This window comes from Peromyscus maniculatus, chromosome 2, assembly GCF_049852395.1.
Source record: "Peromyscus maniculatus bairdii isolate BWxNUB_F1_BW_parent chromosome 2, HU_Pman_BW_mat_3.1, whole genome shotgun sequence".
Taxonomy (NCBI): Eukaryota; Metazoa; Chordata; class Mammalia; order Rodentia; family Cricetidae; genus Peromyscus; species Peromyscus maniculatus.
In genome coordinates, this window is record NC_134853.1 from 160,824,860 (window position 1) to 160,849,316 (window position 24,457).

Below are 24,457 nucleotides of genomic sequence, written 5' to 3' on the forward strand. Positions count from 1 at the left end.
ATACGTGTCATATCTGCAGCCACAACATGTTCTTCCAGTGTGTGGAAGCTAGTATCCGATTCAGCAGAGCCGTCTATTAGGAGTTGGGGTTGTTGGTGGACATGTGAGGTCCCCCCCCCCCCCCCCCGTCACATCTTACTTCACTTCTGCATTACTTATAAACATAAGCATGGATCCCACCAAGAGTTAGGTTACAAACTCACTCATGTGTCAGTTGTCACCATGAGCTGGGGTAGGGATCTGAGTGTTCAGCCAAAAACCAATGGCGACATTTGTTGAGACTTGGTGCCATCCAGGAGTCACAATAGCAAGCATCTGTGTAACTACTGCTTGTAAGGGACACGCTGTTCAGTCTATCAGTAACTTCCGCGCTACCCATGCTGGCCTCACTTTCCCCCAGAGCTACTGATTAAACACTGACTGACAGACGCCCGGCTGAGCCCGGTGCCTGGCATCCTGCCTGGCACTCACTGATGGTGTCTGCTGGCCCAGCTGGACTCACACTTGGCCAAACAGAGTGGTGCAAGCAAGAGTTCTGGCTGATTCTGGGGCAGGGGCTGGGAGGCGACACACTGAGCCCCGGCATCTTGCAATAGCAGAAAACAGGGACGCCCTGAGGGACGAAACAAAAGGAGCTGAGAAAACAGTGTAGGTGTGTTGCAGGGACAAGCACCCCACCCGAGAGAAACATCCAATGGCCAAGGCTAGACCAGTTTGAGTGCCAGAAAGACACAGGGGCTGGGGAGATGGGCTCAGTTGGTAAAGGGCTTGCTGTGTGTAAACACAAGGGCCTAAGTTCAACCCTAACATCCACGTGAAAAGCCAGATGTGCTGGCTCACACCTGCAATCTTAGCACCGAGAAAGAAGGGTCCCTGGGACTCCCTGCCCAGCCAGTCTAGTCCGCCCAGTGAGCTCCAGGCTAGGGAGACACCCTGTCTCAAAATAAGGGAGTTGGCATTCTAAGGATTAACACCAAAGATTGTCCTCTGGCTTCCACACACACCCACACATGTTCTGAAGCCACACACCCTCGCCATCAAAATAAAGGACAGCCAATTGTAAAGCAAAGTATAAAATAAATAGACACAAGCCTGTCCTGCTATATAACAATTGAGTAAAATAACCAGCTGGGGGAGAGGAGGAGGCTTCCTTGAAGAGGAACTCAGGTAGGTGGAAACCTCTGAATAGGAATTCCCCGTGGGACGCTCCTCCGTGGGGGTCCACAGGTCCCCATGGAGGCTGAGCTATGTCTAGTGACTTGCTACTTGCTTCTCAAGAGGAGAAACTGACTCCACCACAGAGAAAGCTGGCAGGCACTGTCCTCATCAGTGAGAAGGAGACACCCATGGGAGTCAGCAGACAACGGGTGCCCTCGAGAGAATCGGGCAATGAGGACATTTCATCTTGGTGGGTCAGGGCCTTAAAAGCCTTGACCCTGGTGCTCTCGGACTAGGGGACGGTCTCCAGGATGCCTGGCCAGGACTCCTCAGGACCACCAAGGAGAGACGAGAATATAGCAAGGGGGTGTGGTGGCTGAATGCAGCATAGGTCCTGGCTGGGATGCGGGTCCTGAGTGCAGTTATAGTAATGAATCAGAGTGGGTCCTCTCTTTGTTCGGACAGTTACTGGTGACGGGGCAGCTGGAAGCAGTGTTGTTAGGAACTCCAATACCATGACAACCTCTCTGTAAATCCAAAACTATGTCGAAATAAGGCTAGTGTGTGTGTGTGTGTGTGTGTGTGTGTGTGTGTGTGTGTGTGTGTGTGTGTGTGTATAGGCCAGAAGACAACTTTGGGTGTTGTTCCTCAGGACCCATCCACTTAGTTCTTTTTTTTTTTTTTTTTTTTTTTTTGAGACAGCCTCTCATTGGCCTGGATCTTGCAGCGGAGGCCAGGCTGTCTGGCTTGGGAGCCCCAGGGAATGACCCGTCTCCACTGCTTCAGAGCTGGGAATGCAAACCTGTTACCCTGAGGATTCTGGGGATCAAATTCAGTTCTTCGTTTTGTCTTGACGGGATCACTCTACTCTCTATGTAGCCTTGGCTGGCCTAGAACTCCCTACGTAGACCAGGCTGGTTTCAGACTCACAGGCTACCCGCCTCGGCTTCTTGAGTGCTGGGATTGAAGGCGTGCACCACCACACAGGGCTGGGATTCAGCTCTCCACGTTTGCAAAGCAAATATTTTATCAACTGAGATAGCCGCAGGTTTTTTTGTTTTGTTTTTCTTTTTTTTTTTATCTTTAAGCTACAAGACCAAAAAAATAAAAATAAAAATAAAAATAAAGCACCAATTCTCCCTGCAATGGCGACCGTAGCTCACCTAAACGGAGGAGTCCTTGGGTCACTGGCAAGGGCCACTACTTTGATTTTGTTCTCACAACTACACAACTCCAAGAGCTGGAGGGACATACAGGGAGGCAGAGGGTGGAGTACACCCCACAGCCCCCTACCCTCCTGCCAGCATGTGCTCCCCAGCAACAAGCCTGGCTGCCAGGTAGGTTGGACTCCAAAAGTGCAGATTCCACACTAAACAGCAGAGGGTGCTGTTTAGTACCTGGGCAAACAGCCTTCCTGGGGTGGGTCTATAATTTCAAATGGGGTAATAATTCTAAACTCCACCCCTCAAGGAAACATTATGGTGGGATTTGCAATCTGAGACACCAAGATTATACTTTGCATAACCCAGAGGTGCCAAATTATATCTTTAAACTTTAGAGTTTAAAAAAGTGGACGACTGCCAGGCGGTGGTGGCGCACGCTTGTAATCCCAGCACTTGGGAGGCAGAGGCAGGTGGATCTCTGTAAGTTCGAGGCCAGCCTGGTCTACAGAGCTAGTCCAGGACAGGCTCCAAAGCTACAGAGAAACCCTGTCTCAAAACCCCCTCCCCTGCCCCCAAAGTGGACGCCTTTGGTTTTTCTTATTCCCAAAGCCTTTCTTTTGGCCATCTTCTCCCTGCATCTGGCTCATCGTGTTTTCTCATCTTTGTAAATCTTCAGGCTGAAGCCTTTCCCTTCCCTTTCAAGTCTGAATTCCCTTCCAGGTCAGTCCACTAAATGAGGGGAAAAAATCAGATAGGAAAAACCCTATACTTTTGTAAATGATATCCCTACCTGTAGCCTTTACCTCAGTTCACCTTGCCAGACTCAGTGAACATGGGCACCACTGCCACCTGAGAGAGTTAAAGCAGTCTTGTAGGGGCAGCTGGGTTAAGCATGTGACCACAGAAAAGACAAGAAGCCAGGGGATGATCACCAGGGCTCTGCACCCTCTCTCTGGTCCCCCAGTCCCAGCCTGATGCCATCTGTGTAGTCTGCAGGCAGTACCACACCTTGCCCGAGGCTGCCAACTGTCCCAGGCCCTCCCTTTCTGGTCTCTGGAACTTTCCTTTGATATAAAAGGCCCTGGCCCCAGGATTCCATATGCATCAGCAGGTCTCCCAGAAGCTGTCAATCTCAGTGCAGAGGAAAGCACAGGGTGGGCTGAGGACGACATTGGTCCTGATCGTTTCCACCAGCCCTCCAGTCCTGTCACTCCATCCTGGTGCAGATGCCATGGCCTTCTGCAAACGCCACCTCCCTGGGATAGATGGCGCCTGCATGGGAGCCTCCGGCCAGGCACCTGCTTCCTTCAGCATCCTCCTTGGAGGAGGCTTTTGCAGTGGAGAAAGTGGTCCCTTTCATCTCTGGATCCTGATAGGGACGCTCTGCTCAGCCAGTAGGAACCCTTCTTATCGGAGCATCCGTGTCTTCCCATGGTGCATCCTTCAGCCCATCTTCTGGGAGAGAGATCTTTCCTTCTCTCAATTCTGTGCATTTGTGTGGTGTATGTATGCACACACTTGCTCTTTTAGTTCTTCAGTTTTTCATGTGTGTATGGTGCTCACACGTGTGTGCATGCCTGTACGTGTGTTTGTGAGTGCACACACGGAGGCCAGAGTTCAACATCAGGTGTCCTTTACAATTACCCTCCTCCTCATTTTTAAGCATAGTCTCTTGCTGAACCTAGTGCTCATGGGTTCGGCTATCCAGACTGGCCTCCACGCCCCGCTTTTATATGTGAATACTGGGGACCAAACTCACTTCTTCAGGGCTGGGGAGAAGGCTCAGTAGTCAAAGCACTCGCCACACAAGTGTGAGGACTGGAGTCTGAATTCCCAGAACCCATGTAATGCTGGGTGGTCATGGTGGCCCACTGTAGCTCCAGCCTTGGAAGGTAGAGTAGCTGGCTACTGAGAGTTGCCCTATCTGTGAGCTCTGGGTTTGATTGAGAGACCCTGCTTCAATGAATAAGGAGAAAGCACCACTGAGGATGATTTCTGACATCAACCTAGGGCTTCCACAAGCACACGGGTGCACCCCCCACCACACACACACACATATATATATATAGGCTTACACATGTGCAAACATGCTTGCCCACATGAAAAATGTAGAGATATCAAAGACTGAACTCCTGCTTGCCAGGCAGCACTAGCACTGTCTTCCCAGCCCCTCCCTCTCAGTTCTGAGTCCAGGTAATCCCTGCAGAGCTCATCTCCTCCATGCCGAGAAAATGCCTATGAGAGGATTTGGCCAATCAGAGCATCCATGCCTCTGGCATCAGTGAAAAGTTGCAGATAGGCACATAACCTAAGACAAATCAATGAAAAAAAACCTGGTGCTGTAGCTGCTGGCGGAGACCTCGCTCCAGGTGAGCCCAGTGCAGAATCTGCCTGAGATAGTGAGCTATTGAAACTGGAGGAGACCGATTCCCAAGCATCATTTGAGCACCTGGATCCAGCCAGGCCTGAAGCAGATGCTTTACCGTCACAAGGTTTTGTTTGGTTTGGCTCCATTTGGTCCGGGTTCCTGACACCTGATAACAATAACATTTCCTGGACATAATCTCACTGACACTTTATACAAGTGCAGCTACGTGCCTACAGTCAAAGGCGCGCTACAAGTTCCGACAGCTCAAATAGAAGCCTCCATGCTGCACTCAGGCGGGAAACTTCCAAGTAAAGCAGTGGCTCAGAGGAGAAGAGATTTAGACTAAGACAGGCAGTGAGAAATTAGAGAAACGGGAAATAAAAGGCCCTTCAGCTACAGCCACCAACCCCACTGCCAGGTACGGGTGCCAATCCCACAGCCAGCTACAGCCGTGGTTCTCATCCTTCCTAACGAAGTTCCAGCCCTTTACTACAGTTCCTCATGTTGTGGTGACCTCCCCCCACCCCCAACCATAAAATTACTTTCGTTGCTACTTCATAACTTTTTTTTTTAAATTTTCCTACTGTTATGAATTGTAATGTAAGCATCTGTGTTTTCCGAGGGTCCTTTGGGGTCATGACCCACATGTTGAGAAACACTGAGCTCTAGACAGCTACAGAGCACAAACCCACTTTCCTGCTTTAGAAGTTATACCATGGAAACATTCCAAAGTTCTCAAGAAAACTTTCCAGACAAAGGAATGAGCGCCTCTTATAACCCGCCAGTGTTCACGCATTGGATATTAACGATCCAGGGTATTTACCAGTTACCTCAATGGGGCTAGATTGTGATGTATGCAAATGTGCACATTTGCAAATGTATATCCCCAGTTGCTGTTTTAAAGAAACAGTGGAAAGAATGTTCAAAGTCTGTTTTTCTTTTTCTCACTTCTCAGTTAGCGAAGTCAATTATTAACTGGCACGCCCTTGGTAACAGCAGGGTTCAGCATGCGCGACTCCCTCCTCTCTCTGCCTGCTTTTAAATTCTTCTGTGGAAAACTGAGTCAAGCAGGAGGAAGCCTGGCAGAGCATGGCCAGTGGAGGTTGGTGAACTCATAGCAAGGCAGGTGGTATTTTTTACTTTGCCCATGGATCAGGAAAGTAAACAAAGTCAGCACCCACATGAACAGGCAAGACCTTGTCCCAATAAAAGAGTGGTTCTCAACCTTTCTAATGCTTCAGCCCTTTGATACAGTTCCTCATGCTGTGCTGACCCCAGATAAAACTATTTTCATTGCTACGTTATAACTGTAATTTTGTTACTGTTATGAATCATAATGTGAATGTCTGTGTTTTCCAATGGTTTTAGGTAACCCCTGTGAAAAGGTTGTTTGCCCTCCCACAGGCGCGCGCACGCACGCGCGCGCGCACACACACACACACACACACACACACACACACACACACAACACTCATGCATGCATGAGCCCTTACACACACGCAAATAAAAATAAAATAAAAATCTTTTAAAAAAATGAAATAGACAAATGTAGGCAGCAAAGGACAAGCCAAGGCCCAGGTAACGTGACCTGTGGAGATGCACCCACCTGGTCCCTCAGCCAATGAGGAAAGGGAGGAGAGGGCTTACGCTGGGGTTGTACTAAGTGTTCTCTGCGCTCGGTCAGGTGTCGGCCATGCTGGCCTAATGTCGGGACCTGCAAAGTTGTAAAATATACTTCCTTGCTTTCAGTAGTCTGAGTCAGTGCTCTTATCATGGAGCGGGGAGGGGACACATTTCTCACGCTTGGGGACAGGAGTTTGATGACCTGTCCCCTCTGGTTAAGAGGGCAGGAGTTATCATTAAGCAAAACTGGGTCCAGCTTTTTGTCCTTTTTGTCTTGACAAGTGGTGAGTGTGTGACTGTGAGCTTCAGCTATTAGTGGTGACTACCTGCATGGCAAACACTGAATGAGAGACTGTCCATGAAGTGCCGGGTCCCCTTCCCGGTGTTCACCACTCCTTAACACTGGCTACCGGCACCACTGTCATTATCAACCAAGGAAGGAAGAGAACGACCAGGGTTGCCGGGACTGTAGCAGCGCTCTGGGCAGAAGCCGCGGCAGAAGAGGAAGCCTGTGATTCGAGGGTGGTTGCTTCCATCATAGAGGCGTCCCTCTCCATCCTGTGCCATGCCGTGTCAGCCCTGGCAGCACAGGCTGCTGCAGGCTGGGGGGGGGGGCGTGGTAGGGATGTGGTGAGGGGTGTGGCTTGAGCTCTCACATCACCAGAGCGCACTGGGTTCTGGCCAAGTCCTTCTGGACAGAGCCCGGGAGATCTGGCCATGACTGAGAGGAAACCTGGGGGCTTGGTGGGTAATGTGCTTGCCGCACGCAAGCTTGAGGAGCCCGGTTCATGTCCCCAGAACCCGTGTGAAGCCTGATGCGGTAGTGTGCATCTGTAATCCCAGAGCTCCAAAGGTGAGTGAGACAGGGTGGGAAACAGGATTTCCCGAAGTCCATGGGCCAGCTGGGAAAGCTGAGTCCTTGTAGGCCTTATCTATACCAGCATTGGGAGGGGGGGTCCTTATGCATCTACAGAAACCCAAAAGGAGACAAAAGAGCCTATGACTCACATGGATCTGCTTGGCAGAGATTAGAAACAGAAGCCCAGAGGTTAACTACGGGCTGGGGGTGTGGTTCAGTTAGTGGAGTGCTTCTCTAGCATGAAGTAAGCCCTGGGTTGTGTCCCTAGCACCACATAAACCATGTGTGGTGGTGCACACCTGTAACCCCAGCACTTGACAAGTAGAGGAAAGAGGATCAGAAGTTTAAAGACATCCTTGGCTACATAATGAGTTCAAGGTCAGCCTGGGCATCAAATGTAAGACACAACAAACAGAAGGTCCCTCAAATGTCGGATGAGAGTCATGAGATGCTCTCACCATATCCCTCGGTCCTTTCTGTTTGTTTATTTTTGTAGCCCACAGGCCCGGGTCTTCAGACAAACAGAAAGTGAATTCACTGAAAGTAGCCGAGCTACCTGGCCCATCATTCATCCTGTGAAAGAGAACCTAGGATGCTGTGGAACAATCCTTCTGTACACTGTGAATATGTATTACTCTCATTGTAAAGAGCTGACTGGCCAACAGCCAGGCAGGAAAAGGTTAAGTGGGATTTGTGAACAAAAAGAGAGGGTGGGGTAGAAAAGGCAGAGTCGGCTAGGAGAAGCAGAGAGAGGCAAGATGAACAAGCTGTGCTGAAAAGAAGGTACCGCCACGTGGCAGGGCATAGATAAGAACTATGGGTTAAATTTAAGTTGTGAGAGCCAGTTAGTAACCAGCCTAAGCTGTCAGCCGAGCATTTATAATTAATGTTAAGTCTCCGTGTGGTCTGTGAGGTGTTATCTAGAGTACTTAAGGGGATGGGAAGACACACACTGAATGTGGCAGCACCATCCCATGGACTGCGTAAAAAGTAGAAATCGAGCGGAGCACCAGCATTCACCTCTCTCTGCTTCCTGACCGTGGGTGCCATGTGCAGCTGTCTACACTCCTGTCACCCTCATGGACTGTGTAGCCTTGACCTGTGAGCCAAAATAAATCCTGCTTGTGCCAGGTATTTTATTACAACAAGACAAATAACTAATACACACCAGGCAGTTGCTTTTTACAGAGTCAGAGGTATAATGATGGTCTGAGTGACTGGGGGTGTGTGCATGGGGGAGGGGGCGTTAGTATTTGAGGGGCATGGAGTTTCAGTTCCGCAAGCTGGTTCTATGATTGGATGCAAAACAGAGAGAGTTGACGTAAAGCAAGCAGACTTACCCCCATGAATGTGGCTAAGATGGTAAATTCCATGTCAAATGTATTTTACCACAATTTCAGAAAAAAAATCAAAACGGACAATCAAAGGAGTCAGGGACGTCACAGGCTTCGCACGGGGACGTGGGAAGGAAGCATTTAGAAAGCAGACTGTGTGAAGGCTGACTCAGAATTTACTTGATTCTGTTGAGGAGTCCACACAACAGCTAGGTGAAGTTCATATTGAGTAACCCACACCTGGCTGGAGCTGCTGATGGCAGATGGCAGGCAAATGACCTCCACACCACGAGGAGGTCAGGGTGGTGACGTTCACTGCCTGTTGTGGTTGTAGCCATAATTTTACAGGAGTACTCACACATCAAAACCACCAATCCCACCCTCAAAGCACATGTAGTTCATTGTAGATCAAATTCACCATACTGAAGCGCGGTTTTTAGACAACAGTGGCGGACAGGGCAGATGGCTCAGTGGGTAAAGGTGATTGCGGCCAAGCCCGATAACCGACAGCTCCCTGAGGACGGTGCCTGCGTGAGTTTTGAGTTCACTTTCACTTGAAAAAAGATTATAATTTAGCATGTGACCTCAGACCCATTTCTGATCTGGGCCAGAACAACACCTGGCACGTGTCCATCACCTTCTTCGACATGGATTTATAGTTTATAGATATACCCTCTCAGTATCAGGTGCCACAGAAAAGACTCTGTCCTACGGAGGATCCGTGCTGGGTCAGAGAGAAGCAGCCGAGCTGAGCAGCCTGGAAGGGAGGCGCCCATCTCCGTGTCAAAACCACCCAGCTGTTTCCAGCCTCTCCTGAACAGCTCATGTAATTCAAGGAAGTGCCCACCAGGGGGCGCTGACACGCCTCCCCCCCCAAAAGGTACCAGAACTGGGCCTGGGTGGAGTCTCGTTGCTATGCTACCTGTGTTTGGCGTGGGGTTGCAGAGTGCTCCCTGTGGCTGTACTTGAGACCAGGACTGCACGCATGCGCCAGTCCAGCGCCCCCCCCCCCCCCCCCGACCACGCAGAGGCTGGGCTCACCTGGGGCGGGCTCTCAATGACCAGCTCGTAGGTCAGCCCCATGGAGCCAAACCGCAGAATGTCCCCAGGGATCAGCTTCACCGCCACGTTCTGGATGTGGCATTCGTTGACAAATGTGCCGTTGCGGGAGTTAAAGTCCTGAAGGACAAAGCTGCCCTCGGCCTCGTTGAATTCGATGAGCGCATGGTGGTTGTCGATGTCTGAGGACTGAGAGAGAGAAAAACAGTCAGGGCCGGGGAAATGAAAATCACAACATCCTTGATACTAGCTGCTCGTGGGCAGCCAGAAGGGGATGACATGGAGCCTCCTTGCTGGGTCCTCATCAGTCCTCATCTGTGTGTGCTTGCGCGTGTACGTATGCGTGCATGTATGTACAGTTGTGCACATGCGTGTGGAGGCTGAGATCAACACTGGGTGGTGGTGTGCTGTAGCTTACACCAAGGTAAAACTTCCTGGAGGGAAGGTACTTAAGACACCAGATGTTAAAACAACAGAATGTTCTTCTAAGGGAGTGGTTCTCAACCTTCCTAACGCTGTGACCCTCTAATACAGTTCCTCATGTTGTGGGGATCCCCAACCATAAAACTGTTCTTGTTGCTACTTCATAACTGTATTTGCTACTGTTATGAATTGGAATGCAAATATCTGTGTTTTCTGATGGTCTTATGTTTCAGGGTCATTTGACACACCCTCCCAAAAGAGGCTGTGACCCACAGGTTGAGACCCACTGTTCTAAGGAGCGGTGAAACAGTCCATCCTGCTGGGAAGCTCTTTAAGCTGGGGAAGTCAACAACTCGAAGGCATCATTCAGGAAGTTCCAGGAACTGAGCAGATGCACTAGGTCCCTCCCTCTCCAAGCTTATGTAAGCAGTAAGGCTTGCCGAGGACAGACAGACAGACAGACAGACAGACAGACAGACAGACAAGTTGAGCTTCCTGGAAGAAGCAGAGATACCCAGAAAGGGTATCCAGAAAGGACACTGCAACCTGTTAAACTACCTGCAGGCTGTGCAGAGTGCTCCAGGTTCCCAGCTTTTGTGAGCTGTCACCCATGCTGGGGTGGGCCTTGGTGATGCAGCTGTCTTTGGGTCATTTCTGCTTCTGTAGTGACCCCTCACCTATATTCCTGTAAGTGACCCCAGTAAAACTCACTGGTTCACCAAGTTGAACTTTGGTGGTGTCTGTATTTTGGTCTGTCGTTAGTTCCCTGTCTGAGGTGCGTAGACACTTGTTCAAGTCTCCCCAGGAACAGTGTCACACGGCAGGTATCCTCACCATGTCTTGCTTTAACTTTCCAGACAGTGTCTCTCACTGTATCATTGCGTTGGACAGACTGACTGGCAGCCACCTCATGGCTCCTCCCATCTACACATCCCGAGTCCTGGGCTTCCAGACAACCCGGCTTTTCATGTGGGAGCTGAGAATCTAAGCTCAGGCCATTTCCTAGTTTGCTTCTATGTTGCTGAGATGAACACTGACCAAAAACAACTCGGGGGAAGAAAGGTTTATTTGGCTCACAGTTCCAGTTCATCACTGACAGAAGTCAGGGCAGGAACCTGGAGGCAGGAACTGAATCAGAAGCCATGGTGCTGTTCACTGGCTTGCTCTCAGGCTCATGTTCGAATATCCTTGTTAAACGATCCAGGCCTATCTGCCCAGGGTTGATACCACCCAGAGAGGGCTGGGCCCTCCCGCATCAACCAGCACTCAAGGAAATGCCCCACAGACATGTCCACAGGCCGATCTGATGGGGGCCATTCTTCAGTATGTGAAGTTGACAACCAGGGTCAGTCAGAACAGGGTTCCAGCCCCACTGACATTTTCAGAGCAGAGGGGATTCACGGATCTGTTACTACCCTCTGCTCTGTGGCAAAGTGTGGTACGTACACATGGTGCACTATTTATCTGTGGACAGTCCTGGTTTACCCAAGTGGGACTGAGTCACAGGAGTTGGGGGGTGGGGTACTTTCAAAAGCAGAGGAGATAGCTCTTAGGTGACGTGCTTGCTTGCTTTGTAAGTATGAGATTATCCCCATGTAAAAAGACAGGCATGGTTGCTCATGCTTGGCCTACTTGGTGAGCTTTGGGCCACTGAGAAACATTATTTTTTTTTAAAAAAAAAAAAAGTGTGTGTGTGTGTACCTGAACAATAATGCCTGAAGTTGTCATCTGATCCCCACACACACACATGTACGTGTGCATACACGTGCACACACACTGAAATTCACCCACTTGAGTGTGAGCCCGCACACACACACTGAAATCAGACCAGCCTTTCAGTAGCTGGATCTAGAGAGCGGTCTGAAGAGGAATCACAGGCAACCAGCCTCTGTTGCTGGTTTTAAAGATGAAAGGGGGCCAGAAACCACGGAATGTGGGAAGCTTCCAGAACCTGAGTATGTCCTCCAACTGACAGCCAGCAAGGAAAAGAGGGTTTCATCTCAGTAACTGCAAGGAACTGAATTCTTCCAAAAGCCTGAATGGGCTGGGAGGCACGACATCTCCAGACGTCAGGGAGGACCCTGGGTCTGTCCACATTTTGATTTTGGCTTTGAGTGACCCAGAACAGAGACTGAATCCACCCAAATTTCTGACCCGAGAGCTGTGAGATAATAAATACATTGTTGGAAACAGAAAGTTAACGAGTGAAATGTTCTGCTCTAACTTAGCTGCCAGTGGCGGTCCCCACCACTTCCTAGCAATGTGGTCTCGTGACACAGCCACCACACAGGTCCCCCATTGCACATGCTCAGAACTAGTGACTGAAGGAGACGCAGAGCTTGCCTGTATCCTGTACCTTACTGGGGCAGAGCCGACGCATCTACTTCACCACCAAAAACCCATCAGCCAGTTTCCCATTCATTCTGCCTGCTCAAGAGTCTCTCTCAAATGCCAAGCTGCGAAGCCCTTTGTGGGGAGGCTCCGTCTTCCAGTTATGTTCCATAGCAGATGCTTAGCCTTGCTCGTTCACTGTACCAAGGCTCTCCGGACCTTGACTTGCTGTCTTAGGGTTTCTACTGCTGTGAAGAGACACCATGACCGTGGCAACTCTTATGAAGGAAAAACATTTAATTGGGGTGGCTTACGTTTCTAGAAGTTTAGTTCATTACCATCATGATGGGACAGGGGGTGTGCAGGCAGACAGGGTGCTGGAGAAGTAGCCGAGTATCCTACATCTTGGCTTACGGGCAACAGGAAGCGGTCTGAGACAGTGGATGTGGCTTGAGCATACAGGAGCCCTCAAAGCCTGCCTCCACAGTGACACACTTCCTTCAACAAGACCACGCCTACTCCAACAAGGCCACACCTCCTATTAGTGCCCCTCCCTTTGGGGGCCATTTTCTTTCAAACCACCACACTTGCCAAGCCAGAACGTTGGTCACTGAATCCAGATCCTCACACTAGCTACCAGATGGCCTTTCTAGCCCCACTCTGACAGGCTTTGTTTACTCTGAGAACCTGTCCTTTGTACCCCAGGTAGGACTCAATGGCTACCCTAGTAGTACAGCCTCAAGGCACTCCTAGGGAAAACATGCTGTTACCCTAGTTCCCCAGCAGGGGGCGCCAGCCCAACGTGTTGCCTCAAAGGAGGGTCACATGAGCCTCTCAGCTTCCCTGTTTAACTGTTAGCTCTCATTGAGGATTCCACTGCTTTAGGTGGCTGCCTTATTGTCTCTGTGAGCCCCCAGGATTTTTAGGTGTTCCCCAAGCCACACGGGAAAGCGTAGAGTCAGTCTCACGTCTGAAACCACTCCTGACTGACTGTGTGGTTTAGGCCTTTCTAAGACCCATTTACACACTCTGGTGTGAAAGATGGTAATAACAATAATAGTAGTTTTTATTCCATAGGGTGGCATTGTGTGTGTGCTGTTTACCTTATTTTATGGCACAGGGCCTCTTGCTGGCCTGGAACTTGCCAGTCTGGCTTGGCTGGACAGCCAGGGAGCACCAGGGATCCCCCTCAGTTCCTCCTCTATGGGAGCAGATTCTTAGACTCACCTTCAAAAGGTTTGCTTCCTAAGGGATTCTAGATAAGGTCTGCCAAGGTGACCATGAGATCAGTCACAGGAATAAGGGAGGTGGAGGAGAGGCTGCTGCTGGAATAGAAGAGGCTAGCCGGGATGCAGTGAGCGGAGGAATCTGAAAGTTAGGAGCCTGCATTTAATAAGCATGCTCATAAGCATGTCGGCCACTGGATGGGGACATTTCTTCATTCAAAAAGAACTGAAGTCCTTTCTCGGCAGAGCCTGAATAACAGTCATGTTCACCAGGTGCAGCAGTGTGCACCTGTCATGGAAGTTATGTGTGTGACGGAGGCAGGAGGATCGCTTTGAGTCCAGGAGTTTATGACCAGCCTGGGCAACGTATCTCGTAAACTAAGAAAGAGGTGTTGGGGAGATGGCCCAGCGGGTACCCTGCTTACCATGTAAGCATGAGAACCTGGCTTTTGATTCCCACTGTAAATGCCAGGCATGGCGGGGGCATCTGTAACCCTCTAGCCATGGGGGTATGTGGGAGGTGAAGACAGGTGGGTCCCAGGAACCTAGTCCAGATTCAGTGAAAAGCTGTCTCAGAATTAAAGTTGGGGCTGAAGAGATGGCCCATTGGTTAAGGGTGTTGGCTGCTTCTTTCAGAGATCACTGAAATTCACTTTCCAGAGATGTGAAATTCCACATCAGGGAGCTCACAACCTGCTGCAACTCAGCTCTGAGGGCTCCCACACCCTCATCTGGCCTCGGCAGGCAGCCACACAGCCACACAGCCTCTCAGCCACACAGCCACACAGCCACACAGCCTCTCAACCACACAGCCACACACACAGTCTCACAGCCACACAGCCTCACAGCCACACAACCACACAGCCACACAGCCACACAGCCACACAACCACACAGCCACACAGCCACACAGCCACACAGCCACACAGCCTCTCAGCCACACAGCCACACACACAGTCTCACAGCCACACAGCCTCACAGCCACACAACCACACAGCCACACAGTCTCACAGCCACACAGTCTCACAGCCACACAGCCACACACACACACAGCCACACAGCCACACACACACACAGCCACACAGCCACACACACACACAGCCACACAGCCACACAGCCTCACAGCCTCACAGCCTCTCAGCCACACAGCCTCACAGCCACACAGCCACACACACACACACACACACACACACACACACACACACACACACAGAAGCCATCAGTAACCACCTCCAATATTAAACTGCACAATTACACTACTCCACTCAGGAGGGTTTAGCACCGAGCTGAGCTGCGTTAAGTCAGGGAGTGGAGTCTGAGTCACACTGCAGACAGAGCGGCCATTGGAAAGTTGGTCCCTCTCTTGCTGGGAGCCCTTCAGTGCCTCTCTCCCCTTGCTCTCCCGGTCTGGACCAGAACCCTAGTCGCCACCTGAGGAGTCCCAGCTGCCTCTCAGCCCTTCCCAGTCTCCCCGCGGGACCCACGGCCTTTCTCAGTACTGTGGGCTCACCACATGTCCTCTGGCTTCAGGGCCTTTGCACGTGGAATTCCCTGGCTCCCTGTGGGTGGTTGTGTCCTCCTTGACCTTCCCCGCCTTCCCTTTAGAGCCCTGACGCTGACATGTGACTATTAGCACGTCTGTGGGCACTCAAGGCTGCATCTGCTTCCAGGTTGCAGGACCACGTGACTCCGCCCTAGGTGCTGTCAAGCCAGGTAAATATTTGTGAAATGAGTGTGTGCTGATAACAGTGGAGACCAGGCTGCCCAAGGTGGGCTTCCTGCTGCCACAAAGGAGCCAAAGTCTGCACAGGGGGCAAAGAAAAGTCTGGAAGGCAAACCCTAGAGATCAGCCTTGGTTGTACCTAAGTCGTACGGTTATATTTGGCTTTTCCCTCTCATACTTCACTTTGTTTAGTGTTTTTTTTTTTTTTTGAGACAGTCTCACTATGGAGCCCTTCACTGGGCTGGTAATTGCTATGCAGACCTGGCTGGCCTTGAACTCATAGAAATCTAACTGCCTCTGCTTCCCAAGTGCTCGATGTAAATGCCCATGCCACCATGCTTGGCTACTTTCCATGATTTTAAGTACTGAGCTCCCTTTCATTATCAGAAAATTTAATGTCAAAATACAATGGCATCTACCCCCAATTTGAGGTTGGGTTTACTAATAAAAAGAAATCTTGGGGAGTAGGTCCCCCATCCTTTAGAATTGACCTGAGCAAATAAAACTATTTATTTATTTATTGTAAGATTTTTTTAAGATCACATTTATTTATTAATTTGGGGGTGTACCCATGCCATGGTGCACATGCGGAGGTCGGAGGACACATTGCAGGAACTGGTTTTTTCCTTCCACCATGTGGGTCCCAGCATCAGACACAGGTGGCCGGACTTGGCGGCAAGGCCTTTACCCACCGAGCCCCACCAGCTCCACTTTATCCAGTGGGGCGACTTCTGAAATTTTTATTTTTATTTGTGTGTGTGTGTGTGTGTGTGTGTGTGTGTGTGTGTGTGTGTATGTGTGTGTGTATGTGTGTGTGTGTGTATGTGTGTGTGTATGTGTATATGTGTGTGTGTATGTATGTGTGTGTGTGTATGTGTGTGTGTGTGTGCGCGTGCGCGTGCTGGGTGTTGGATCCCGGAGCTGGAGTTCCAGGCGGTTGTGAGCCTCACGTGGATTGGGTTCTCTATTAGCAGCCTGCTCTCTTAACTATGGAGCCGCCGCCCCACCCTGCTGACTTCCATTTGAAGGAGGCCAAGGACAGTAGGTGGCCAATTATTTTTATATCAAATGCCACTCAATTGCTGCCCGTATAATAATGATTCTCATTAGTTCCCTTTTCCAAACAGCTTTCAGGCTCCATAGGTGCCCTCCTCTCCCCCAGCGCTCCTGAGAATTCCTCTTAGCCTCATTTTATGAGACCATAATGATGATCACGGTGTTATTTACTTAACATTGTATGCCAGGCATTCGGATGCCTCTCCTCATTCAGACAACACCAGAATCCAGAGAGGTACATAGTTTACAGATGGGAACATAAGCTTGAAGCCTCATAGTCAGAAAATGACAGAAAGAGGTTCAGGTCCAACTCTGCCTGCCTATGCCTTTTCAAACCATAATGATTATTTAGTCTTATAGTAGGATCCAAAAAGAGAGATCAGTGGGGCTGGTGAAATGGCCCGGCAGGGAAAAGTGCTTGCCATTAGGAGAGCTGGCCCTGAGGTCGTAAGTGCAGGAGAACTGTCCCTGACCCTCATCAGCTGCAGCACTCGGGAGAGTGGCCCTTGCACGTGGACTGGGGAACACAGTAGAGCTGGCCCTGGAGGTGTAGGTGTGGGAGAGCCGGCCCCAAGGGTGTGGAAGCTGGAGAACTGGCCCTGCCCCTTGCTCGCCAGGGCAATGCTGGAGAGCTTGTCCTGGTGCTGAAGACAGGGGAGAGCTGGCGGGTTGACCAACCCAGCAACTACCCAGGCCCAGAACCAGAGTTAAGTGCTGGCGCACCCCAACGTCCACCCTGTCTGTGATCTGCTGGAGCACAGGTGGGGGAAAGGGAGATCCTGCAGACCCAGGGCCACAGGATCTCTACGACACGGGGCAGCAAGGGGATGTCCAGGGAGAGTCCCAGTGAGGCAGAGACCAGGGACCTCGAACCAAACTAATGATTCTTTGTGATGAATGCCTGTACACAAAGATGTGTGGATAAAGGGGTTTCCTGCGTGACTCGCTGTGTCACGCTGCAGCTTCCATGACGAGATTTTCCCTTTCTTTCTTTCCTTTTCTTTTTTATCTTAAATTTTATTTTGTTTTATTGGGGGGGGTGTTGCAGGGGCAGAGGGTGGATGTGAGGGGACAGGAGATGGGTGGGACTGGGATGCATGATGTGAAAGACACAAAGAATAAATAAAAAGATAGTTTAAAAAAATGTTTGCCATGCTAGCCTGGGCGGATGAGTCCAATTCCTGCCACCCTTGTAAAGGTGGAAGGAGAGAATCCCCTCTACAGTGTTGTCCTCTGACTGCCACAAGCCACTGCCACATGCCACTTCCCATGGCGCTCTCTCTCTCTCTCTCTCTCTCTCTCTCTCTCTCTCTCTCTCTCTCTCTCACACACACACACACACACACACACACACACACACACACACACACACACACGTTCACACACATAAATAATAGACAAAACAGAAAAAATTAAATAGATTCCTGTTTTTACCTTGGCTAACAGGAAATAAAGTGACCTAAAGTCTCTCTCTATGTCTCTGTCTGTGAACTCTCGGATACTGTGCACTCACACAAGGTTCTCTGTTGTTTCCATCAGGTATTTTGTCCTGGCATCCAGAAGAGTAAGTACCACAGGGAATATGCTGAGCTTTTTTTTGTGTGTGTGTGTGTGTGTGTGTGTGTGTGTGTGTGTGTGTGCTTTTTTGAGACAGGGTTTCTCTGTGTAGCTTTGGTGCCTGTCCTGGATCTCACTCTGTAGCCCAGGCTGGCCTCGAACTCACAGAGATCCGCCTGCCTCTGCCTCCCGAGTGCTGGGATTAAAGGCGTGCGCCACCGCTGCCCAGCTGCTGAGCTACTTTTTAAATTGGTCGAATTTGTTCTAAGACTAGGCGAACTTTCCAGAAACGCTAGACTATAGCTAACCTGCTATGTAATGGCGGGATGCTGAATGTCCTCTCTCTAGAATCAGAAATGAGGCAAATACGGAGATTTATGGGGCTCTTGTCCCTCGTACTGAACACTTAAAATAAAACAGCCGTGAATAGCACTCACCGCTGGAGGGGGGTGCAGGACCATCTTCCCCTACAATGCTGGCGGAGATGGCCACCGCACAGCCACTTTGGACAAGTGTGGTGGTGTCTCTAGGTACTAAACAGACCCTGCTCTGTGACCCTGCCGTCACATTCTCAGGTGTTCATGCCCACTCACAAACTGTGTACAGCAATGTGCTGGGTAGATACTTTGTAAATTTGGCACAATCTGTAATCATCTCAGAAGTGAAGCCTCAATTAAGAAAATGCCTCCATCAGATTGGCCTTTGGACAAGCCTGTGAGGCATTCTCTCAATTAATGGTTAATGTGGGAGGGGCCAGCAACATCACCTAGGCACGTGGTCCTGGGGGTGTTTAAGAGAATAAGTTAGTAAGCCATGTCCTCTGTGACCTCGGCTCCAGTCCCTGTCCTGAGTTCCCGAGTTGGCGTCCCTCAGTGATGAGTTATGATCAGAACTTGTAAACCAAATAAACTCTTTCCTCACATTGCTTCTGGTCATGGTGTTTATCACAGCAGTGGACAGCAAACTGAAATGGGCAGTTATCTGTAAACCGCCCCAAACTAGAGATAATCACAATATCCTCTACACAAATGGTTAAACTAACAGCTGCATGTCCATACCACGGAATACTACCCAGCAGTAAAAAAGAAACAAGATAGCAATCTAAATACATCCGAAACAAACCCCTAGCTCTAAAGGCCATACCCCGTATGATGTTATTGATGTAACTTTCTTCAAATAACAGATTTATCAACATGGAGAAGAGGAGACTGGTTTCAGGGCTCAGGGATGGTGGGAGAGGCCGCTGTAACTATGAAGTGGGGTCTAGATCTATGATGGGGCAGATGTTTTGCATTTCGGCTTCTGCAGACGAATCTGCACCCGTGATAAAACCATGGCCACCTGCTCTCCACAGGCCACCCTGTGTGTCCCCCACACATATGTCCAGGACCATGACCCATGTCCTGGCCTGTTGTGTCACACAAGTGTGTCACTGGGGAAACAGAGTGAGGTGCACACTCAAGCTCCCTCCACTACCTTTAGAACCCTCTGTGACTCTTCACCTGTTTCAAAAGAAGGATTATTAAAGAGGTGTGGTACAGAGTTGGGGGGCAGTGCCCCTGCTCTCCTGCTGTAGGAGGCCCCATCCCTAGCTCTCTGCCCTTCCACACACATTTTAACCTGCTTGAATATTTAAAGAGACTCGGAACCTCTGTTTTGATTATTCATTTCTTCCACTTCCTTGGCTGTCAGTGAACCGAGGCTTTGGACCAAACCACAGCCCATCAGAGAATGAAGTAGATCAAAGGAGGCTGCGGCTAAGCCCAAGGCTTCACCTCAGAGCTTCCTGAACTCCACGGTCCCCTCCAAGGCAGGCTAAGAAAAGGGAAAGGCCTTGGGTGAGGGGGCTTTGGAAAGAGAGAGGCCTCCCTTGGCACAGGACAGGGGAGGGTAGTTCAATGCACCTGCCCCATGCACACCTTAAATGCACCCAGAAGGCTGCTTTGGACAGGGCACAACTTGGGACCTGTGAGGATGTGTTCAGCAAGAGGCAGAAGGCCCGTCACTTTCAGGTGATACTCAGTCCCCCCCCCCAGAAGATTCCTGCACCTGATTGTGTATTCTTGGTGGCTCAAGGGCCTAGGTGGCTACTTGCTGGATGTAGCCAATTGGGCTTTGAGAGCCTTGCATCCATCCCACACTAAAGAGCGCTGGAGTAGCATGGGGCAGGGGTGGGTCGTGTTCTTACCTGTAAGACGAGGTCCGAATCCGTATGCTTGCCGATTGTGGTGCTTTTATTTAGGACAAAAAAGCCATCTGCGCTCTTCAAATAGGCTTTCATTCTCTCTGATTTCCCTGCAGAAGGGATCAGAAAGGCTTTGATTAGGGAAACACATTAGCCAGACTGGGATGGATAGGGTCTCCCTAGAGTCATCGTGACCCGAGGGAAAGGTCTGTCGAGACAGGGAGTGGCCAGGTGCTGACAAGGCCATGCCTTTGGAAGGTCATCTCGCCTAATAGTGATCACTAACAGAGAAGAATTGAAATCTGATAATCAAACTCAAAATTTTCAAAAATATATTTCTTTACCTTATGTGAATGTGTGTGTGTGTGTGTGTGTGTGTGTGTGTGTGTGTGTGTGTGTGTGCGCATGCGTGCTCAAGTGTATGAATGTTCACCAAGTGCATTCAGAAACACGCAGAAGTCAGGAGAGGGTACCAGATCCCCTGAGATTGGAGTTACAAGTGGTTGTGAAGTGGGGGAGGTGCTGGAGAGATGGCTCAGCAGTTAAGAGTACTGGCTGCTCTTCCAGAGGTCCTGAGTTCAATTCCCAGCAACCATGGGGTGGCTCACAACCATCTGTAATGAGATCTAGTGCCCTCTTCTGGTGTGCAGGCATACATGCAGATAGAGCACTCATATATATTAAATAAATAAACAAATATTAAAAAAACAAAAACAAGTGGTTGTGATCTGCCATGTGCGTGCTGGGAACTGGACCTGGGTTCTCTGTAAGAGCAGTTCAGTAAGAACTCTTAACCACTGAGCCATCTCTTCAGCTCCCGATGAAAAAACAAAGCTCTAAATAACCTAAGCACAACCTGAATGCTGTGGATGATGGCTGCCCACCTAGTTATCCATGACACCCACTGCTCATGTTGATTAGCTATGACCCAGCACTTACTAGTGCAGATACTGTGGGTGAGTTACTCTCTCCTAGGCTGCCTGGCACACAACAAACGCTGTTATCATTGACGCTAATTTGGGCTTCTCAAACTCCAGTTCAGAGACCCACACACTCCCACTGAGTTTAACCCAGCAGGCTGGCCCCTGAAAAATCAGGCATCAATTAATACTTTCTTTGTAAATCACTGAATTTCTCCATATATTGAGTTAGGAAAGAGGGTGATTTCATTTTTAACTTTAAAACACCCTCCCTCCCTCTCTCTGTCTTTATCTCCTCTCTCTCTCTCTGTCTCTGTCTCTGTGTGTGTGTGTGTGTGTGTGTGTGTGTGTGTGTGTGCGCGCGCACGCAGAGGTGTCCATATACCTCAGTAAATATATGGAGATCATAGGACAACTTGCAGGAGTCAGCTCCCTCCCTCTGTGGGTGGGTGATGGGAATCAAACTCAGGTCCTCACGCTGGCTCGGCAAGGACTTTTACCTGCTGAGCCAAGGACTGATTTCTAAAGATACAGTAGGAAGACGCAAGATTCTATGTGATCAGGAGTCTGCACAGATTTTCCCCAACATTTTGTTATGGAAATGCCAACTATACAGAGATCTTTAAAGTAGACAGCGAGCTGGGTGTGGTGGTACACGTCTGTAATCCAGCATTGTGGAAGCAGAGACAGGAGGATTGTGAGTTTGAGGGTGGGCTAGAGTACATAGAAAGAAAATCAAACGGAGCCAGAAAGATGGCTGAACCCTGGCTTCTCAGGGTTGTAAAGGGCTCAGGTTTGATTATCCAGCATCTGCGTGGTGGCTCGTGGCCATTCATAACCCCAGTTCCAGGGGATCTGATGCCCTCTTCAGACCTTCGTGGGCACTGAGTGGACACAGTGCACACACACACTTGCAGGCAAAACCCCACGCACATTAAAAGAAGAAAAGAAAGGAGTACAAATTCCTATGAGCTCGCCAGATTCTGTAATCAATAGTTTGCTATTAATGTTATTATCACAATTAGGTTTGGGGTTTGGAGACAAGTTCTCCAGGTAGCCCAGGCTGGTCTGAAACTCACTGTATAGCTGAGATTGACTTTGAACTCATTTTCCCATCTCTACCTCCCAGGCACTAGGATTACAGGTGTGTACCACCATGCTCAGCTTGCTGTGCCTTCTTTCCCACCTACCCATCCATTCATATTTCTACCCATCCATTCATATTTCTATCCATCCATTCGTATTTCTACCCATCCATTCATATTTCTACCCATCCATTCATGTTTCTACCCATCCATTCATATTTCTACCCATCCATTCATATTTCTACCCATCCATCCGTATTTCTATCTCACAATGCACTCCAAAGTAAGTTCTGCACAGTTTAAAAACAAACACTGAACATTCCTAAAACATTGATGATAATGCATCTTTTTGTTTGAATTCTAACTGCGCTCCATCCAGGTGCCCAGGACACATCTCAACACTAGCTCTAAGAGCAACAGTCCTCATTTTCTTTTCAAGTGAGAACCTTCTGGAAAACAGAGTTATGTCACTGGGGATAGAAACAAAAAAAAACCCTGTAGCTGTGATGGTGAGGACACTCAGGTCTCTTCTCCATCAATACCCTGTACTGAGTCTAATCAAGGCTAGGCATTCAAGGATGACCTCGAACTCCTGATTCTTCTGCCTTCACCTTCTGGGAGCTGTGTTCCCAGACATGCACCACCACACCCATCTGCATGATGGAACCCGGAGTGGATGCAGGATAGCCAAGGCAAGGGGCGGGGGTCTCTGGTCTAGGAGTCTCCTGTCTCCTGCCTGCGTTCCCTCACTTGTTAGTGTCTCTCACTTGTTAGCTTGCTTGTAGAGTGAAATCCTGGGGCCCTCTGCCATCCTGGCGGTTTTGGTCACTACTCCGTCTCCAGTGCCCAGAGCTGCCACGCCACACAGATCGAGGAGTTCAGTAAATACTTACTGAATGAGAGGACAAAACAATATCTCCAAGGAAGGTCAGCCTCTACCTTTCCCTTCCCACTTCAGTGTCAATCCTAGATGGGATTTTGGAAGCTCAGACTATTTCTTCCACTTCCTCTGAAGACATCGTTTCTACATCTTAGTCCGGCCCTGTGCAGTCCCTCACCTGCCTGATAATACTGTAGCCATTTGAACGTGCTAAACTGTGGTTTGGTCTCTCTTGATACCCCGCCAAGAGCCGATCAGCTTCCATCACACAGGGGTCAGAGACTGGTTAGAAATGGGCTATGGCGTGAACATTCTGTGAAGGCTACTCAGCCTGGGAGCCAGCTGTCTACTTTCCTCCGAGTTACAGCTGGGCATGTGAGGTCAGGCAAGGGGATCTCTGTGACTGCTGATGGATGACCGCCTAAGTCAGAGAGTTCTCCTCCTAATCCAGCTGCACCAGGTGGACATCCTAGTCCCCATCAAGATGCCTCTGGGGACAGGGTGTGACTGCACTTAGGGAGGAAAGGTTGGTGTCTGGGCAGCTGCCCTGAAATTAGAGCCTGGATTGGAGAGTTTGGGGCGAGGACACGCCTCCCCCCATCACCACTGCTCTCTGCCAGTCATCCTTGGAATCGCACTTACCCGTCAGGAGGAGGAAACTAGAGCTCAGTCCTCCTCCAAGAGCCCTGCGGGTTGGGAGCGGCTTGACAGCTCCAGGGCGAGGCGGCCTGCCGCGCTCTGCGGAGTCTCCCTCCTGGCCCCGCACCCCGCGCGCCTGCCCGGCCTGTGTACGTGCGTCTCCATGGCAACGCGGCGGGCTGGGTCAGCAGGTGAGGGGCGTGGCCTTTGTGGGGGCGTGGCCGCGCTCTGAGCACCTACTCTGTGTGTGTGTGTGTGTGTGAGAGAGAGAGACTGTGTGTGTGACTGTGTGTGTGTGTGTGTGTGTGTGTGTGTGTGTGTGTGTGTGTGTGTGTGTGTGTGTGTACGAGCACGAGCGCGCGTGTGAGCACGAGCACGACCAGGGTGGGGTTCAGGTATGACTATGTATTCCAGGCAACCCGAGAACACCTCATTTCACAGATGGAGACACTGAGCTCAGAGGCCCCACAAGCTTTTGTAAAAGAGTGATTTAGCCCAGAGGATTTGTTTTTATTCCCTCTGTGGAGGGGTGTGGTGTGACAGGTGGGTTGGGAGGCTGGAGAATCTTGGGGGTCAGCACCCAGTCTCATCCAGACACAAGCCCTCTGGGGTGAGGATGGTGTTCGGTTTGAAGTGAGCTAACCAGACAGAACCAGTATTCTTTCTTTGTGCTAGGGACAGGCTGTTTCAGACCTCACAGTCCTCCCATCCACATCCCTGCTTCTCTGTGACAAGGGGCACTTAGCCATTCTTAGTCTGTCTCTCCATGAAGTGCCTGGGGCCCTGTACACATTAACCTGACTGGCCTGTCCAGTGAGCACAGCACCAGGGATGTCTTGGGGAGACTGGCTTCTATGTGCACAGGTAAG

The 24,457-nt window shown here is 50.0% G+C and overlaps 1 protein-coding gene across 13 annotated transcripts in view; it reads right to left on the reverse strand.

Moving 5' to 3' along the window:
- Fhad1 (forkhead associated phosphopeptide binding domain 1) overlaps positions 1-23,750 on the reverse strand; it is a 124,382-nt gene extending 100,632 nt beyond the window's left edge. For 8 of the 13 annotated variants that reach the window (XR_013049438.1, XR_013049437.1, XM_076565612.1 and 5 more), the window contains exons 1-3: positions 23,592-23,739; positions 20,068-20,174; positions 9,547-9,753 (exon numbers count right to left, since the gene is read on the reverse strand). Coding sequence is in view for 10 of the 13 variants with exons in the window: in XM_076565612.1 (XP_076421727.1) it covers positions 9,547-9,753; positions 20,068-20,160 (300 nt within the window). In the remaining 3 variants the exon portion in view is untranslated. Of the gene's footprint in view, positions 1-9,546; positions 9,754-20,067; positions 20,175-23,591 lie in introns of all 13 variants that reach the window. The other 5 variants (XR_013049439.1, XM_076565615.1, XM_076565614.1 and 2 more) reach the window with 2 other exon arrangements.
- Between the last annotated feature and the right edge of the window lie 707 nt (positions 23,751-24,457).